The sequence below is a fragment of the Camelus ferus genome, chromosome 11 (genome assembly GCF_009834535.1).
Source record: "Camelus ferus isolate YT-003-E chromosome 11, BCGSAC_Cfer_1.0, whole genome shotgun sequence".
In the NCBI taxonomy this organism is placed as follows: domain Eukaryota; kingdom Metazoa; phylum Chordata; class Mammalia; order Artiodactyla; family Camelidae; genus Camelus; species Camelus ferus.
Window position 1 is genome coordinate 27,663,966 of NC_045706.1, and position 14,810 is coordinate 27,678,775.

General features: G+C 53.2%; 1 protein-coding gene across 1 annotated transcript; it reads left to right on the plus strand.

The window, feature by feature from the left end:
• Positions 1 to 4,759: 4,759 nt before the first annotated feature.
• On the plus strand, positions 4,760 to 10,395 carry SFRP5 (secreted frizzled related protein 5). The gene is made up of 3 exons (XM_032491155.1): positions 4,760 to 5,380; positions 7,562 to 7,639; positions 9,307 to 10,395. The coding sequence occupies exons 1-3, from the start codon at positions 4,858 to 4,860 to the stop codon at positions 9,651 to 9,653; spliced, it is 948 nt and encodes a 315-aa protein (XP_032347046.1). The 5' UTR covers positions 4,760 to 4,857; the 3' UTR covers positions 9,654 to 10,395.
• The last annotated feature ends 4,415 nt before the right edge of the window (positions 10,396 to 14,810 follow it).

Sequence of the window (14,810 nt, forward strand, 5' to 3'; positions counted from 1 at the left end):
TGGCAGATAATTCCAGGAGACTCTGAAATAAGGACAAGATTCTGTCTCACCTCTTCAGGCACCTCAGCCCTCTGGCAGGCAGGCAAGCCTGTGCTGGCAGGACCTCTTCACAGCTGAGGACAGAAGAGGTCCTACTTTGGTTCAAGGACAAAGTCAGCCTCACCTCCATCATCATCCCAACCCCCTTTCTCTTCATTATCTCATTTGATCCTCAGGATAGCCCCATGGAGAATGCAAGGCAGAGGTGGTTCTCATTTCACAGATGAGGAAACTGAGACTCAGGGTGTGGGAAGGGCTTGCTATTAAGTTGCAAACACACAACTCAGATCTTCAGAATCCAAGTGTGGCGCACTCCCCACTGCCACACACTGCCTCTCCCAGAGGCCTTGTAAAAAGACACAACCAGGAGCATGGCTCTGCTATAGCACTGATTGCAAAGCTACTATATGCCAGGCATTCAGCTGGGTGCTTCTCTCATTCTTTATCTCAGTAAGTCTTCACTACCACCTAGTTCATAAATGTTACTAACCCCATTTTACAGATAAAGAAACTCAGGTCCAGGGGGAGCATATAGCTCAATGGTAGAGTGTGTGCTTAACATGCACAAGGTCCTGGGTTCAATCCCCAGTACCTCATTAAATAAATAAAAATAAACCTAATTTCCTCCCCCCTCTAAATAAATAAATAAATTTTTTTAAAAAGAAACTCAGGTCCAAAGTCCAACAAACATTTGTCCAAGAACACACAGCTAGGACGTGGTCAGAATTCACCACCAGTTAGTCTGATTCAAAGCCTAGACTCCTCCTGCTATGCTTCACTGCCTTTGTGTATCCATGTTCTCCACATGGGCTGGGACTGAGACTCTTTCTTGTGTATGCCTGGCCCACAGCAGGTGCTAGTTAAATGTTAGTCCATGGAATCATTTTTCCCAAGACTAAAGCATAAAAAGGAACAAAGAAGTTATTTCATACAGGTAGAAATTACAATCCAACCAGAACAATAAACAATCATAAACTTTATGATCCTAACAACATAGCTTCAAAGTATATAAAGCAAAACTGAATCAAAAGGAAAAATTAGCAAACCCACATCAAATGGTTTTGCAGAAATGATGGAGGAAATAAACCAGTAGTTCTTAAACTTATTGGTCTCAGGACCTCTTTCTACCCTTAAAAAGTACTGAGATTTTAGATTAAATTAAAGAATTTTTGTTTATACAGGTTTATATCTATCAATACTTACCACATTTAAAATTAAAACTGAAGGAAATTTTATTTATTGATTCATTTCAAATAACCATACTAAACCCATTATATGTTAACATAAATAACAAATTTTTGTGAAAAATAACTATATTTTACAAAACAAATCCATGAGAATGGTGGCATTGTTTTATATTTGTGCAGTCTCTTTCATGTCTGGGTTAATAAAGGCAGTCAGATTCTCATATCTCCTCCAGCATTCAATCTGTTGTTACATGTTGTTTTGGCTGACCTATATGGAGAAAATTTGGCTTCCCACATAAATATAATCTGAAAAGAGAGTATTTTAATAGCCTTTACAGAAATTATGGCTATTCTTATTTGATACTACCAAAATATTGCCATGTGGCAATTTCTTAAATCCTGTTTGTAATGTAGAATCTGAATCCATATCAATAAACTTTTCTCACCCAACAGAGTAAAATCCTTAAAAATCCATTTTGAGTGGATCTTTAAATTATGTACTATTTGGGGGGGAGGGTATAGTTCAGTGGTGGAGCGCATGCTTAGTATGCATGAGGTCCTGGATTCAATCCCCAGTACCTCCATTTTTTAAAACTAACTAAATAAATAAGCCTAATTACTCCCACACACACACACAAAAATTATATACAATTTTGAACTTGTAGACTCCCTGAAAAGATCCTGGGGACCCTCAAGAGAATGCTGACCACAAGTAGAACCATGGAAGTAGGCAATAAAAAAGTAGGAAAATGTAGGATTTGTTAACATAATTAGCAAGCTTGATCTAACAGTTATCTATCTAGAACTTTGCTCACAACAAACCATGAATACACATTCTTTTTGAACAAATGGTTCCCTCCCTCAGCTGGGGGAAATGTGTGCCTGGACAGACAGCAGACACTCCAAGATGGACAGATGCCCAGCATGCCAGGTGTTCCACCCAGCTGCCTAGGCCCTGGGGCGGCATCATCAGAAAGGGGTACCACATCAGAGCGCAGCCTCCTCCTCTCCCTGGCCCCAGAGCCAGGGTAATCAAGTGGCCTGGCCACAGAGGGAGAGTTTCCCCGAACGACCGCACCAGGGTGCAGCCCCAACCTGGACCCCATTCCTGTGAAGGGCATCCCTCCTCAATCTCATCATGGCTGCATGACAGGGAGTCTTGGGAGTCCCCAGGGCAGAGTTGCCAGGTAAAAACTACTCATCCGCCTCTTTCAGGAGGTTTCCAGCCTGGCCCCCTCTGCCCTTCGGAGCCCCTGGAGCTGCCAGGTACAGACTCACCCAGCTCTCAGACCATGTGTAGTTCTTACATAACCAGCAGCAGGAACAATACCTCACTCTGTCCAGACCAGGCACTGGGATGCCAAGAACAGCACAGGAGACCAGCTGCCCGGGGAGCCAGAACCTTGTACAACCACCTGGGAGCTCCAACACCCCCTGCCAGTGCCCAAAACCACATCTCCCCTGGAGGGCAGAAGCGCTACCAAGCCTGGAGTGGGGAGTGAGGGGTAAGCTGGAGTGCAGGGAGCAGAATTGCTGCTCAGAGTCCCAAACCAGAGCCAGAGCCGGGGTGTCCCAGGAAGCTTTCAGAGCACATACCACATTTTTACCCTAAAGTCGCACATCCCTTGGAGATCTAACATTCCTAGGTGCCTATAACGTGCTGGCAAGATGCAGGGGGCTTTCTTTCCATGCGCATTCTGTTTGTCCACAACTGCTGAGGAGGTTCTAGTTCACAAACAAGGAAATGAATGGCCAGAATGGCTAAGTATTTGCCCAAAGTCACTCAGTAAGTATACACTTAAATTTGAACCTGACTCTTTCTGTCTGCAGGGTCCAGGCTCTTGCACCATTACTATACTATGCTGTCTGGTCCTGTGGGGGAATGGTCCTTCGCCTTCTGAGTGGTCATCCCCAGAATGACCCTGGCATCTCTTCATGCCAGGGGTTCGGAGCGGGAGAAGGGGGAGGAAAACTCATTCTACCCAGACCCAACTAGGTCATCCTGGACATCAAAAGACATCCTGTCCTATCCTTGAGCTCTGTCGGCTGAATTTTCTTCTGCCTCCTCAGCTCTGCCTTGTGTCCTTTTCTGACAACTAGAGCAGATGAAGCAGGACCTATGTCTTTTGCATTTCTGTATCCCCAACTGTAGTGTACACACCACACCTCAAACCTTGCACATAGTAGGTGCTTCGTGTGTGTCTGTTGAATATTGAGAGGAGTGGTCCCTTACCTCTCTCTACTACCACTGCAAAGACAGATTCATGGGAAGACATGAGCCTTGGAAACATGCAGGAGGATGAGGGTAAGGACGGGGTGTATGGGCAAGAGGTGTGTGTGTGGGGGGGCAACTGCTCCAGCAGTCCTGCTTCCCAGCAGAGCATCCCTAGTCTTCCTACATGACATCTCCTCAGGGTATCCTCCCACCAAAGGTCAAGCCTCCAATTAGGTTCTGGAGAAGGAGCCCCCCACCCCACCCCCAAGCCTCTTGTCCAAAGCTCCTCCCACAGGAAAGCCAGTGAAAGGCAGGGCTCAAATAGAAGAAACTAGCTCCTTCTTCTATTAGCTCTGTGACCAAGGGCCAGTTACTTTACCTCTCTGAGCTCCCCCCCACGGTCATTAAGCCTTCAGACTCAGAATCCAGACCTCCTGGTCATATGTAGGCTCTGACTCTGGAATCAGACTACCTGAGTTCAAGTCGTGGCACCAGTCCTTACTTAACCTCATTATCAGTACCTTTATCTGTGAAGTGGTGATAATAATAGTACCTACCCACTTTATAGCATTATTGTGAGAATTAAGTGAGAAAGTTTATACAATGTGCTTAGAACAGACTTGGCACACAGTAATCACCCAGTAAGTATTAGCTATCATTGGAAATAGTAGTTGATAAGATTGTGAGATGCTGTGCAGTGTCCAAGGCACTTAATAAGATCTCACTAAATAGCAGGTATAATTATCTTCGCTCCCACTAGGCTGTGATGCTCCGGAGGTAGGTCCTGGGCCATAACCATCTCTGATTCTCTAACAGCCAGCACAGTTCCGGGGCACCTGGCAGGAGCTTAATAAATGCTTGAGGACTGGAGGATGAAGAACTTGCCCCCTGGACCAGGAGGGTGAGGGCAGCCAAGAGTCTCCTGCCAGGAGAAGGGAGAACTTAGGTGTCAGGGAAGAGAAAACAGACTGGAAGGGGAAAGGCAGAGACGGAGAGATAAGCAAGTGAAGTGAGTGAGAAAAGGAACAGGAGAGGCTGTGGCGGAGAGAGATAAGGAAGAAGGATGGAGAAGACGAGGGGCGAGAAAAGCCTAGGGAGATGAGGGAGCCTCGGGGAGAGGCCCAAGAAGAGGCTGGGGCGGTGGCAGGGAGCCGACGGGAGGGAGAGGGGCGCACGAGCCGGCATTAGGCGGGACGCGCGAGCTTGGGCAGGAGGGGCAGACGGGGCGCCACCCTACCTCCTCGCCTTGGGGCGGGGGCCGGGCGGCCGGAGATTGGCTGAGGCGCGCGGCGAGGCAGGGACTGGAGCCCCGAGGTGGGAGGCGCCAGGATCACTCGGTGAGCCCGGGAGCGGAGCGAGGCTGCCACCTACTTGGGCGACCTCAGCAGCAGGGGAGCGTCGGGGGCCGGCGCAGCCATGCGGGCGGCGGCGGGGGGCGCGCGGACGGCCGCGCTGGCGCTGCTGCTGGGGGCGCTGCACGGGGCGCCGGCGCGCGGCGAGGAGTACGACTACTACGGCTGGCAGACCGAGCCGCTGCACGGGCGCTCGTACTCCAAGCCGCCGCAGTGCCTCGACATCCCCGCCGACCTGCCGCTCTGCCACACTGTGGGCTACAAGCGCATGCGGCTGCCCAACCTGCTGGAGCACGAGAGCCTGGCCGAGGTGAAGCAGCAGGCGAGCAGCTGGCTGCCACTGCTGGCCAAGCGCTGTCACTCGGACACGCAGGTCTTCCTCTGCTCGCTCTTCGCGCCCGTCTGCCTCGACCGGCCCATCTACCCGTGTCGCTCGCTGTGCGAGGCCGTGCGTGCCGGCTGCGCGCCGCTCATGGAGGCCTACGGCTTCCCCTGGCCCGAGATGCTGCACTGCCACAAGTTCCCTCTGGACAACGACCTCTGCATCGCTGTGCAGTTCGGGCACCTGCCCGCCACCGCGCCTCCAGGTAGCGTCGGCGCCGCCCCACGCGCGCTTCACGGCCCTGGCTGCCCGTGAGCTGGGCCCCAGACGGATGCTGCTCCCCTAACCCCTTAGCATAGCTCTGCAAGCCCCTCACCCGCTCTAGACACGCGCACACACACACACACACACACACACAGTCTTTGCTCAGCCCTACGTGCCTGGGGAATTGTCCCCCGAAGCCTTCCAGCTTTCCCACCTCTCCATGGACTGCCAGAGTAGTGCCTCCCTGCAACTCTGGACATTCCCACTGATTCTCCCCTATTCCAACTCCGTTCCTGAAATGCCTCCCACCCCACTTCTCTCACAACTCCCACCTTCCCCAGCTTCTGGAATCCCTGGGCTCGGGTGAAGGGGAGCACGGGGGCGGGGTGGGGGGATGCAGGGACTGGGGTGGGCAACGCTATACCCCCATCCTGAGGCCTCAGATAAATGCCTTATTGCCTTTCTCAGCCTACGAATGCCCAGGGTTGCTAAACAATGCCTTTCACCTCCTCCACAGCCCTGGACCCCGAGCACCAAGACAAGCATCACCCCACCCAGTGTTGAGACTTTGGGCGAGGAGGAGGGTGGAAGGAAGGGATATAGCCAAAGACTAGGGGCCAAGCCCACTCTGGGCTATGGTTTCCACCCTGCCCCCATTTTCTGTGCCTGGGAACCCTAAATTCTCCCTCTTTCTTTCCCATTCGCCTAGGCTGGGAGACCTTTGGGTAAAGCTCAGTGTAGAAGAAAGAGCAGATTGCCAGGCTCTGCCCCTAACAAGCCCTTAGGCAAGTTGCTTAATGTTGAGCCTTGGTTTCCCCATCTGCAAATAGCAAGCAATCCCAGGTTCCTGAAACTAATGAGATCCTAAGTGCCGCCTCCCACCCCCTACCCCATCCCATTACCCCTAAGTCCTCTCTGGTCTCAGCGCCCCCTTCCCCCTTCCTCCGCTGTCTGCCAAACTCCTTCCAGGCAGAGGAAGCCCAGGCTGGGCACCAGACAGGAGGATAAACGGTGGCACCAAGCAGGAAAGCTTTGCCTGAGCAGCTAATCCGACAGTCTAGGGAGCCCCTGATGCTGCGACTCTCCCAAGGGGCAACACTGCTCCTGCCTTTTCTATTGACCTGGCCCCCTAAAAGCAACTGGATCCCACTACAGCGCACCCACTCCTCAAGGCTAACCTCACCCACGCAGTCTCTGAGAGTCGAGCTTGGGTGGGGGTCCTGTGACTGGGGAGTTCAGAGAAGGGAAACCATATTCTCAGGTTGGAAATGGGACCGGAAGGCAGGGGAGAGAGACCCAGCTCAAGCAGAGACAGCATAGCCCCCAGCAGGGATCCCGGTGTGGCTCCTTTCTCCTGGTTTTCTTGGAGCCCAAACATTAACAGCCTGGAAGGCAGGGAAATCTCAGTCTTGGAATCCCACCTGGCCCTGCTTTCACACTCCCACCCTCTTTGAGCCCTCCTCTCCCTACCTTGCTGGGGCGCCCACCAGGAGGCAGAGTTGTAGAGCAAGGTCAGCTGCTGTGGGGTAGCCTGAGGATCAGAGGCAGCCTGAAGTGTTTGTGTGGACAACAGATGAAACAATATTTCACATAAAAAGTAAGAGTTTTGGCTTTCCTTGAAAAATCAGAAGTTCTAGCAATGTTAAGCTGCCCACTTTAGAGGCTCTTCAGTGCCCCCTCAATCCCACAGTCCCTGCCCTGCCAGCATCACTCATTGACCCACCTGCCTGGAGTCTGGGTTTCTAGAAAGACCCTGCAAACACCCCCACCCCAGCACTAGCCTGGGAGTCACAAATCCTTAGTTCTAAGCTAAGTTCTCATTATCTTTGCAGATTTGGGTAGCATTCTGGACCTCAGTTTCCTTCTCTTTAAAATGGGAAGAATAATACCTACTTCATAGGCTGAGGATTAAATGAGACAAAATTTAGAAGAAGATGGTGCATATCACAGCTGCAGCTGCCAGGGTCATGGGGCAATGTGCCCACCTGGTCAGTTTTGTCCCTGCACAACCTCATCTCTTCTGAACTTGATGGCCCCTCAATGAGAATGATCATTACCATCATTTTGTTCTTCTGATGAGGACATGAAAGCTTGGCAGGGGGAGGTGGCTGGTCAGTGGGGGAGCCTGTACCCTAAGTGGCTCTTCAGACTCTGATCCCTCACCCCCTGCTTCTCTCTTCAGTGACCAAGATCTGCGCCCAGTGTGAGATGGAGCACAGCGCTGATGGCCTCATGGAGCAGATGTGCTCCAGCGACTTCGGTGAGCATGGAGCCCACTCAGTCACTGCCCCGGCGCCACCCCAGGCCCCTGTTCCTTCACGCACACGCGCGCGTGCATGCACACACACACACAAGCCCATTCCCATGACAGTGAATCCTACCAGTTTTTGCATCATAGACTCCTTTTTGAATCTGAGGATTACCATGAACCCTCTCCCCAGAGAAATGTACTTATTTTTGTAGGTCATCCCAGGGGCTTCAGAAGTCCCTCAGCACCATGGGCCATGGGCCTCAGAAACCATCCCTGGCCAGGGCTCCTGCAGCCCTCCCTTGGTGCTGTCCATAGAGGGGCCTCCAGGGCTGGGTTCTCCTTGGGGGAAGCAGGCTTGGCCCAGAGATGGATGGGGGCAGCAGAGCACGGGGATGGGCTCCCGGGTGGGGATGCCACCCCCTCATCCCTGGGCACCTGTCCCACAGCCTCACGCTGGAGCCTCCCCATTCCTGGGGCAGTCAGGACCTGGCTCCTGTGTGGACCACACAGCCCAGCATGTGGTCTTTGCCAAGTTGGCTCCCGTTTTGTGTCTTAGCCTCCCCGCCTATAAAAAAAGAGATAGCAAGGAAATCCTCACTGCAGCAGGTCTTTTATGTTGTTAGTCTGTTTGGAAAGAGGACACTACTATTGCAAAGGGTGTGTGTGTGTGTGTGTGTGTGTGTGTGTGTGTGTGTGTGTACACGCGCGCGCCTGGCCAAGAGAAAAAAGAAAAGAGAGAGAAGGAAAGAGACTTTATAAGGTTTTCCTTCCCTGGTTGGACAGGGTTCTCCCTGGCTGCTCCCAGAGATGGGGATCCAGAGGCCTGAAGAAAGAGGACGCTGGCCTAAGTGACTGCCCCCAACTGTATTAGCTCTCGGGCCTTCAGCCACCTCCCCTACTGCCCCCCACATGCTCACACTCCTACACATACCACATTCTCTTACACGCAAAACACACAGCACCACACTACATACTCTCATCCACACTACACAGCCTCGCACAGATTACAGTGATGTGTTCACTCCAGCAAGAGCTGGTTGTGTGTGGTGCTTCCCAACCCCGAGTTCATTGGTGCAGTGGGAGTACTTATCCCATGGAAACCAGCACATGCTACTGAGCAAGCCCCCTCCCCAGAGCTGGCTGTGGAGCATTTTCCAGCCCACCATGGCTCCAGTCACTCACACTTCACACACACACACACACACACACACGGCTAGGAATCCTATTTAGAAGCATCCCCAACGATCATAAAGTCCAGCCCCCCTCCATCACAAGGATGCCCCTCCAAGCCCCTCTTCCAGTCGGTCAGCTCTACCCACAGTATTTCCCTTCCCAGGGAGCCCAACACCCCACTCCACTCCCTTTAGAAAGTGCTCTGCTTCACACCTGGTGTCATGGAAAGGCACAGGCCAGACCTCAGTTCAACCCAGGCTCTAGCATTCGGGCAGGTCACAACCTCTCCAAACCTCATTTTCCCACCATACCTCAAGGATGAAACATGATAATGTCCGTAAAAGTCCAGCACATGATAGGAGCTTCATGAATATTAAAATGTACGTGTAGAAGCTCCACCTCCCCAAGCCCCAGAAATGGAGCTTCAGGCATGAGCACCAAGCGTGCAGACACCAGCATCTTGAGCAAACCTGACACTGTCCCTCTGTCCACCCCCCACACAGTGGTCAAAATGCGCATCAAGGAGATGAAGATAGAGAACGGGGACCGGAAGCTGATTGGAGCCCAGAAAAAGAAGAAGCTGCTCAAGCCGGGCCCCTTGAAACGCAAGGACACCAAGAGGCTGGTGCTGCACATGAAGAACAGCGCCGGCTGCCCCTGCCCGCAGCTGGACAGCCTGACCGGCAGCTTCCTGGTCATGGGCCGCAAAGTGGACGGACAGCTGCTGCTCATGGCCGTCTACCGCTGGGACAAGAAGAACAAGGAGATGAAGTTCGCAGTCAAGTTCATGTTCTCCTACCCCTGCTCCCTCTACTACCCCTTCTTCTATGGGGCAGCAGAGCCCCACTGAAGGGCGCTTCTCCCTGCCCCACCCAGCCAGCTGTGCCTTGCCCGCTGTCCCCGCCCCTGGGGTATACTCTCTCCTCCTGCCCACCTGGCCTCCCCGACTCCCAGGCTGACCCAGGCCCTGCCAGAGAGTGGTTCTTGCAGAGCTGTTACCGGCACAGGCCCTAAGGGATGGGCATCTAACCAGGCTGTCCTTGACCAAGGTTCTGGGGTCCTTGGAGGATTCCTCCCATAGGAGCAGGGCTTTCTCATTTGGGGGGAAACCCCAGGGTCTCAGAAAGTAGGCAGAGGGAAGAGAGAGCAAGGGAAGGGTGGAGGGGCTCTGAGCAGCCCTTGTAGACAGCAGTGTCAGCTCCCCTCTCTTGGCGGTGGGGACTTGCCTGGGAAAGTCTTGGAATTAGGTTGAGCTCCTTGGGGGAAAGTTCTCAGCCCCCACTGCCCCTTCATGTGTCTTCATCATAGGCCCCCAAAGGAAAGGTGTTGGGGTCACAGTGCCCTCCAGCCATACCTCCCCACCTTCCCTGTCTCTGCCTGTTTCCCTTCCCGCTGGCCTGGGGAGAAGCCCTGCCCAACCGCCTCTCAGAGGCTCACCCCTCAGCCTCCGCATGTCCCTTTTATCCTGATGACCAGTAAATTATTGCTACTTATTCAAGGCCCTAGGTACTAGACTAATGCAGGTAGGGTTTGGTTTTCTTTTTCTTTTTTTTTTTTTTTTAAGTTTTTAATTAAATCAAAGAAAACAAATAGTTGGTTTTGACCAGGTGATTTTTTTTTTCTGTCAGCTGGTGCCCTGGAGTAGGGGGCATAGGGAGGTTTGGAGGGGACTTTGAGAAAGAGGCCCTTTTGGAACCCACTGCCTGTCCACAGACATACGTGGAGGGGCTAAAGAGAGCAATGTCTGTTTTTGCAGAATCCCCCGAGAACAGATAGTAAGGGTCGCTCTTTTCACCCCCACAGTGGGACTAAGTGAGTGATGGAGGTGAGTGTCCTTTTGTCTCAGAGGAAGGACACAGATGCCAAGATCCCCAGCCTTCTCCCACAGTCAGAAGGTTCCCACGGTCCTGCAGCATCTCCCCGACTCAAGCAGTGCCTGCACCAAGGAGCCCAAGAAGGCTGGGCCACAGGGAGCTAGAGCCACAGGCCTAAACATGTCACTCTTTCAGCACTCAGACACCCCTGGGCACCGGACCTGTAGGAGATGATGGTGTGGACAGGTGCCACTCTAGTCGGGGTCCCTGGACCACAGCATCAGCATCACTTGGGAGCTGGTTAGAAATGATGCTCAGGCCCCACCCTAGACCTGCAGTATCAGAATCTGCACTTTAACACATAAACCTGCAGATCATCCAGGGAGATTTTACATAATACTGGGCCCTACTCTAAGGCGATTACATCCGAACCTCTGGAGGGTGCTCAGAAATCAGCATTCATAGATGCCCCCTGGGGTGGTCCATAGCTGGGCTTGAGAACCTCCATCTAGATAAGCCAACAGCGGAGGCAGGAGGAGGGTGAGGGGCTGAGGTTACCTCAGGCTGGAAGGGTCTGAGTCCTGCATAGAGGGTCGGGACCAGCTCTAATGCCTGAGGGGCTTCTTCAGTGAGCTCCAAGCAGATGGAGGCTGCCACCTCAAGCTGGAGGGGGCAGCGAGTGGAGGCAGCTTGAAATGGACGTGACAGGCTGCTGCCACTCATACATCCAAAATTTGGGAAGAATGGTGCCAAGAATGAGTCCCTGGGGGCACCGTTGGCCGATGCTGAGGGACAGGGCAGATGTACCCAGAGCAGGGGCTGGAGACACCCCGAGGGCTTTCCTCACCGGCGGGGGTCCAGCTGGGAGGCCAAGTCCAGTCAAGGCCTGCTGCTCCTCCAAGACAATGGAGCCGCATTCTCTTGCTTCCGTGGCACTCAGAGGAGCATGCTGCCACAGAGAAACGAGGGGCCAGTGTGGGCTAGCAGGTGGTCTGACAGCCTGCCTGTAAATCACCTCCCTGGGCAGTCAGGTGGCCCCACCACAGGTCAGCAGTGGCAGAGGCCTGCTTGTTTCTCCTCACCTCTGAGGAAGCCGCAGCCACCCACCCTCGCCCAAAGCCTGCCCAGCCCACCTGGCTCCCTGAATCCACCCCTTGTCTCTCAGCCTCCTACCCCAACCAAATATTTATGGACACTTCTATGGTCAACCAGGACCAGGGATTATTTTTCCACTGAACACACAGGACTCGGGCTGCTTCTGGCCGGAGCATAATACTGACCTCTGTCAGGTGCTGGCAGCCCGTGAGAGGGAGCGGGTGGGGAGGGGCTCCCTCAGCCCATCCCAGGAGGCCCCAGTAAGGCACTCCTCACCCACCCCGACAAAGGGGTCAGGCCCTTCTCTGCACATCGGCTCTGTCCCCACCTTTTGCTGTCAGACCCCCCCAGCAGTCTCTTCCATGGGACCAAAGACCAGGGAGGCCCTGCAAGGCCTGAGCCCACCCTTCACTCCATTCAGGCACAAAACGCTTCCCTCCTGGTCGGCCCGAGACAGACAGCTGGTGCTACCCAGCGAGCACCTGGGCTGAGTATAGGTGAAAGACGGCATCCAACAGCGTGGGGCAGAAACCCCCAGAAACAGCAAGGCCTCCCCCGACAAGAGGCCTGGAGGTGGGAGGTCCATATCCCAGGCTCATTCTGTCCTCCTGGTCAGCCAAGGGGTGGCTTTTGTTCTCGTGGTCACAAGCTGGTGCCTTCTCCTCCAACTTCTCAACCACATTCCAGGGAGCAAGGTGGGGAAGGGCTAAGAGCAGAAGCAGCACGTCAGCTGCCTCTGGCCCTTTTGATCAGGAAAACAGTAATTTCCCAACAAGTCCCACCTGGTAGATTTCCACTTCCAGCTCACCAGCCAGAATTAAGTCACATCGCCAGCCCTAGTTGCAAGCTTGCAGAGGCTGTCAAGTGTTTCAGCTGGTACAAAATGAGAGTTCCAATAGACAGGAGAAAGGATCTGGGGAGGCCCATGACGTTCTGGATCAGATGAGAAGAGGCAGTAGAGCTAGGTTCTAGGTTCTGACTCTGTGCCTAAATGACCATGTGACATTGGGAACACTGCCCAGCTGGAAAACGGTGTGATAAAGCCACCACTTACAGGGTGGCTGAATGTTAAGTAGGGAAAAGTATGACAAGTACCTGGAAGCATTTAGAAGATGTTCATTAAATGGGAATTAGTATTTTTATTAACCAAAGGCCTTGACCTAGCACAGCGCCTGCACATGATAGGTGTTTAGTAAATTCCTAACTGATCTGTTAATCAGCTAAGAAATGCTACTGGCAAGAAGGCAGGAAAAAGACAGGAACATCTTATCTAACAGCCAAAATTGTTACTTTCCGAAGAGGGATAGAATCTACATTTGGGGTTTTGCATCAGAAAATATATCCCCAGGAGGTAAGTAAGGCAATAGAGGGGAGAAGACATACAATACTGTAGCGGTGCTCATTAATGTTAAGCCCATGCTGGGTGGCAGGCACTCTCCAAGCACTCTGGCATTCTAACGTAAGCCTCCCAACAGCTCTTTGAGGTAGGTACTGTCATTATCCCTGTTTTAATGATGAGGAGGCTGAGGTTCGGAGAGATTAATGATTGTTGAAGGACACACAGCTGTACTTAGTAGTGGGGCTAGCATGTGACCCCATGCTCTTTACCCCTGAACTACTGCCTGCAGGGGCAGAGCCAAGGACAGGCGGCCATCGTGGTGCACAGGCAGCCATGCTTCTGCCGCCACACCTCATGGGAAGATTTCTGGGAGCCCTGCTCGGATCCCACTCCAAGGGCCCTGAGAGCAGCAAAGGAGCCAGCCTTGAACCATGGCTTTTCTCCCGAATCCCCTCCTCCCCTCTCAGCCCCGTCAGCATCCAGCCTCTTGGGTCCCACAAAGGAAGCTCACATCCCACAACTGTTTAGTCGGCTGCAATCCTGGCTAAAGTTCACTCCTTGGGAAATCCAATGTGGGGGGTGGTTGCTGCTGGAATGTGTGTGGCTGGGACCCAGTGTCCCAACCCAGAGAGCAGGCTCTGCTGGGGCCAGGGGAATCCGGAATCCCCAGCCCCCAACCATGCCAGAGAATGGAATGTGCTGCTCTGGGAGGTTGAAACAGGCCCGGCCAAGGAGGTGGGGCAGTGGTGGGAGCTGGGGGAGCTCCTGCCACAAGGCTGCCTCTGTTCCCCTGGAGGCTGAGCCCACTTCGCTAGAGCTGGTGGTGGGCAGGCCTGTCCTGTTAGCTCAGTGGCTCAGAATCTCCTGGAGCCAGTGGGGGCAAGGCAGAACAGAGGGGAGGAGACAGCCAGGACTGCTACAGTGACCCAGTTTCTCTGAGGCACCCACAAGCACCTGTGGCACAGTTCACAACACGGCTCCATGGCTTACTAGCTATGTGACCTCGAGCAGGTTATTTAATCTCCCTAGGCCTCCATTTACTCATCGGTTAAATGGAGTTGATAAAAGAACCGAGCTGTGGGGACTGGCATGAGGCTTAAATGAGAGGACACACTCAGCATACTGCCTGCCTCAATAAACGTAGGTATTATCATGATCTCAGAGCCACCAGCTGCAGGATAGATGCTGGAGCCAGGGCCCCTCAAAAGGGCTGCCTTGAGGGTTACTTGGAGACAAAAGAGAAGAAAATGGTTATTTGTTTGGCTTCAGCTCTGAGGGCCAGGTGATCAATGACCATAAATCCTGAAGACCCCAGAAACCACAGCCAGTTCAAGGTCTGCCAGAGCTCACCGAAGGCTGCTCCCCGCCACTACCAACCCATGAGAAGATGGACAGAAACCTCAACCCCAGCCGGGCCCAGGGGTAGTGGTCCATCCCAGGTCTATCCCAGCAGGCTCCAGGGATGTAGCAGACCTGGCTACCGTCCCTTCTCGCTGGGTGCCTGAGAACAAACTGGGAGGCATCTTTTAAACCAGGCATCCAATTCTACAACAGACAATCTGCTTTTCAGCCCCCTTCACATTGTGGACCCCAGCCAGCTAGAAGGCACAATCCAATCCTGGCAAGTCCCTCCCTGGCTTCATATTTCCAGTGGTACCTGCACTTTAAAGTGGTCCACCCTAGACTGCTCTGAGGCCCTCACAAGGACCTCAAGGGGACAAGGAGGTGGCCTGGCCCCCTGGCTTCCCTTCTGTGAGGG

Coding starts and splice junctions, on each gene's coding strand:
- SFRP5 (XM_032491155.1), top strand. CDS start 4,858: ATGCGGGCGGCGGCGGGGGGCGCGCGGACGGCCGCGCTGGCGCTGCTG. Junction 5,381..7,561: donor GCCCGCCACCGCGCCTCCAG/GTAGCGTCGGCG, acceptor TTCTCTCTTCAG/TGACCAAGATCTGCGCCCAG. Junction 7,640..9,306: donor GATGTGCTCCAGCGACTTCG/GTGAGCATGGAG, acceptor CCCCCCACACAG/TGGTCAAAATGCGCATCAAG.